General features: G+C 63.5%; 1 protein-coding gene across 1 annotated transcript; it reads right to left on the minus strand.

Annotated features, from left to right (window-relative positions):
- Positions 1–523: 523 nt before the first annotated feature.
- On the minus strand, positions 524–1939 carry LOC120675034 (tropomyosin isoforms c/e-like). The gene is made up of 3 exons (XM_039956123.1): positions 1880–1939; positions 1064–1546; positions 524–616 (listed from the first exon to the last, which is right to left on the minus strand). Exons 1-3 carry the CDS (start codon positions 1937–1939, stop codon positions 524–526), a joined length of 636 nt encoding a protein of 211 aa, XP_039812057.1.
- Positions 1940–3215: the final 1276 nt, after the last annotated feature.

Raw genomic sequence — 3215 nt, forward strand, 5'->3', positions numbered from 1 at the left:
TGTGTAGCGCCTTAGCCTGGTTCCGCACCCTAAGCCTACACACTCCACCGCTCTGTAACAAACACTGAACTGCCTGGACCTGTGCATCTTGAGCTCTGGACCGCGTACTAGCCTAGGGGCCGGTCCAGAATAGGTCCCGCGGGCCTGCTACTCAGCTGTAACTTTGAAGTGGTACACAGGTTAAGCCCTGACTGGGGGTAGCCAGCCTCAAACCATTGAGCCTACCCACCAGGGGGTCCCGGCATCCGCTTTAAAGGTTTCATGCAGATCGAGGTCCAGTCTCGGTGGTAGACAGACTCAAAACAACTGAGTCTATCTCCCATGGGGCCCGGAGCATTCGCTTTGATCCAGACATCATGGATCGAATCTGCATGCGTCAAACAGCTAAGTTGCAGTATCATTACTACCATACAAGCGAGTTTGATTCTCCTCTCTGTAGTTCTTTCGACTACACAGGAAACAAGACGCTCGCTCGGCTTGCGAACTATGCTACACCTACACGCCTAAGAACGCTTGCCCAACCTCACACGGGAGTCCGGAGTGTCTTCTGCGGCTCCGATGGAAGATATGTCCTTACAACTGAACCTATCTGCCAGGGGGCCAGGGCGCCGGGGTACTGCAAACCGCAACTAGAGCAATCGACAAACAGCTAAGTTGAAATTTTCTTCTATTTAAAATTCCAACTAGTACAATGTTTGTTACACAACACCAAAAAAAAGAGAGAGGTACAATGTGCAACTTAGGAGTCTGCAGGTTCCCGCTTGAAGTAGGCGGCGACGAAGTCGACGACCTCCTGCACGCTGTCCCGAGCGGCGACCTCCGTCTCCGCCACAGGACCATCGAGCACGGGGGATAGCGAGATGGTCGGGTCGTGGCTCCGGAGGCATGTCAGAATGTGCTCCGCCACCATCCTGATCAGCTCGCGGCCCTCGACCTCAAGCTGGCCAGCAAGGACCAGCTCCAGACGCCGGAGCCTATCCGAAGCGGAGCTCAGCACTGGAAGGGCGTCAGCAATCGAAGCTGGCGCCTCTGCCACTTGGATTGGGCTCATTCCAAATGGCACCAGCGCTAAGCTCGCTTCGCCCGCCCAGTCGACGATCCGCCGGGCCCCCGCGCGCTGCTCCTCCTGCAGCTTCCGGACCGCCTCCTGGACCCGGCTGTCCAGAGCTGCCTTGGCTGTTTCCACCTCGCGGAGCCTCTCCTCGAGCTCTGCCTTCCTCTTCTCCGCCGACTCCTTCCGCTTCTTGAGGGAGTCGTGCTGGCGCTCGAGCTGCTTCTCCATGCTGGCGGTGAGGGATTCCCGTCTGTCAAGGGACTTCCTATCGTCCTCCAGCTCCGACTCGGCAATAGCCAGCTTGCTGGCCCTCTCCTCCAGCTGCTTCCGCCATCCAGCCAGGGTCCCAGAAAGCTCATCCAGCTCCTGCTTGCGGATCTCGAGACCCTGGCTGCGGGTCTCAAGCTCGGACCGCTGGGCAGCGAGCCGAGTCTCAAGATCGGACCGCTGGGCCGCAAAGCTGACCACCTCCAGGGCAAAAGTCTCCTCCCGCTACGCCAGGGCTTTCTCCCGGCTCGATACTGCAAACTCTCGGTCGAACACCTTCCGAAGGTTGGTTCGGTAGGCCTCTTGGTCAGCCTTGAGTTTGGACCGAGCTTCCGCAGCATGGGAGGCTTCAGCCTTCGTGTGCGCTTCCAGGCGGGTGTGCCAGTCGGAGAGGCATTGGCGTTCGCTCTCCAGGATAGCCCACTCCCGCCGGAAGGCCGCCTCGGCGGAGGAGGTTGCCTCCACTATCGACCGCCGGACCTGGACCAGCACCTGGGGGAGGGGAGTCGCTTCCTCCTCCGGGGGTTGGAGCTGGAGGAGCTGCCTACCAAAGACTACCTCCAGCTCCTCCTCTGCTACAGGATCGGAGCTGGAGGTAGGGACTTCTGGCGCAGGCATCGGGACCTCGGTTGCCATTGTGCTCGCCGCCGCAGCACTTGTCGCCGTAGCTGGGGTCTCGAGGGCCACCGTGTCGGGTGCTGACGCACCCACCGCCGCCGCGTCAGACGCGGCCGCATCCGGCACTGGTGCACCCGTCGCCGCCACATCAGGTGCAGCTGCGCCCGACACCGGCGCCTCCGCCGCTGCCACATTGGGTGCGGCTGCGCCTGACACCGGCGCCTCCGCCGCTGCCACCTCAGGTGCGGCCCGACACCGGCGCCTTAGCCGCCGCCGCGTCGGGCGCACCAGCCGCCGTCGAGTCGGGCGCCACTGGGCTTGCGGAAGCCACCGCACCTGCGCTCTCCGTACCCATCATCGCACCCACCATCGTCGCCGAGGCCACTGACGCTTGGACCCCCGCTGGCGAACCAGTGGCGGCGGAAGAACTGCTTGGGCGAGGAGCCCTGACAACAAAGAGAAGGAGCCTTCAGCACAAAGCGGAGCACCGAGAATAAGGGGTGTGGCCAGAATAACACTAACCCTGAGGCGATGGGTCTCCAGCGTCCGCGGAGGCCCGACGACTGCTTCTGCTGCTAGCGCTGCTCCTGTGGCTGCTCCTGCTGCTGCTGCTGTTGCTCCTGTAGCTGCCGCTGCTGGTGTTGCTGCCGGGGGGAGGTGTCTCTCGGCGGTGATGGTGGCGGCGCGTCCACCCCGGAGGTCCCGCGATGGCCGGGGGCCCGGGAGCTGCCCTGGCCCGCGTCCTCGGCGGACCTCTGGCGCTTCGCGGCGGGCTCCCCAACTAGGGTCCCGTCGCCCCGCTGCAATCTGCGCCAGCCCGCATCTCCCGACGACGCATCGGAGCTGCTCTGGGCCTGGCTGGGACCGCTCGTGGCGGCGCTACCAGCCACGGCCTGCTTGCCCTTCGCAGTGGGGCCGGACCCCGCGATACTCGACACGGCTTGATCCCCGGATGCACCAGGGATCCGGATCCCACGGTTCGGGTCGCCTCCGGTCGTCGAGACTTGGCAGGGTGGCCAGCACCGCGGTCCTCAGGCGTGAGTCCTCGCAGAGGGGGACAACACCCTGGAGAAGGATCAGGTGCTCTGGGATGAAGGCATCCCCCGTCACCGTCCGCACTAGGACCTCCAAGGCTTCCTGGGTCAGGTCACTCCCCTCTCTGCGGTGGGTCCTGCAGCAGTCGTTGAGGCCGGTGAAGCTCCAAGCAGGGTGCGGCCGCTGCTTCAGGGGGGCGATCCGGCACTTCAGGAAATCTCCGAGCACGTGCAGCGAGGTG

The sequence above is a fragment of the Panicum virgatum genome, chromosome 5N (genome assembly GCF_016808335.1).
Source record: "Panicum virgatum strain AP13 chromosome 5N, P.virgatum_v5, whole genome shotgun sequence".
Taxonomy (NCBI): domain Eukaryota; kingdom Viridiplantae; phylum Streptophyta; class Magnoliopsida; order Poales; family Poaceae; genus Panicum; species Panicum virgatum.

Excerpts from the sequence above, each read along its gene's own strand:
- LOC120675034 (XM_039956123.1), bottom strand. The coding sequence starts at position 1,939 with ATGCCTGCGCCAGAAGTCCCTACCTCCAGCTCCGATCCTGTAGCAGAG. Across the intron at positions 1,547-1,879 it reads TAGCAGAGGAGGAGCTGGAG|CGGGAGGAGACTTTTGCCCT; the intron begins GTAGTCTTTGGT and ends GCCCTGGCGTAG. Across the intron at positions 617-1,063 it reads GCGAAGCGAGCTTAGCGCTG|TACCCCGGCGCCCTGGCCCC; the intron begins GTGCCATTTGGA and ends TGCGGTTTGCAG.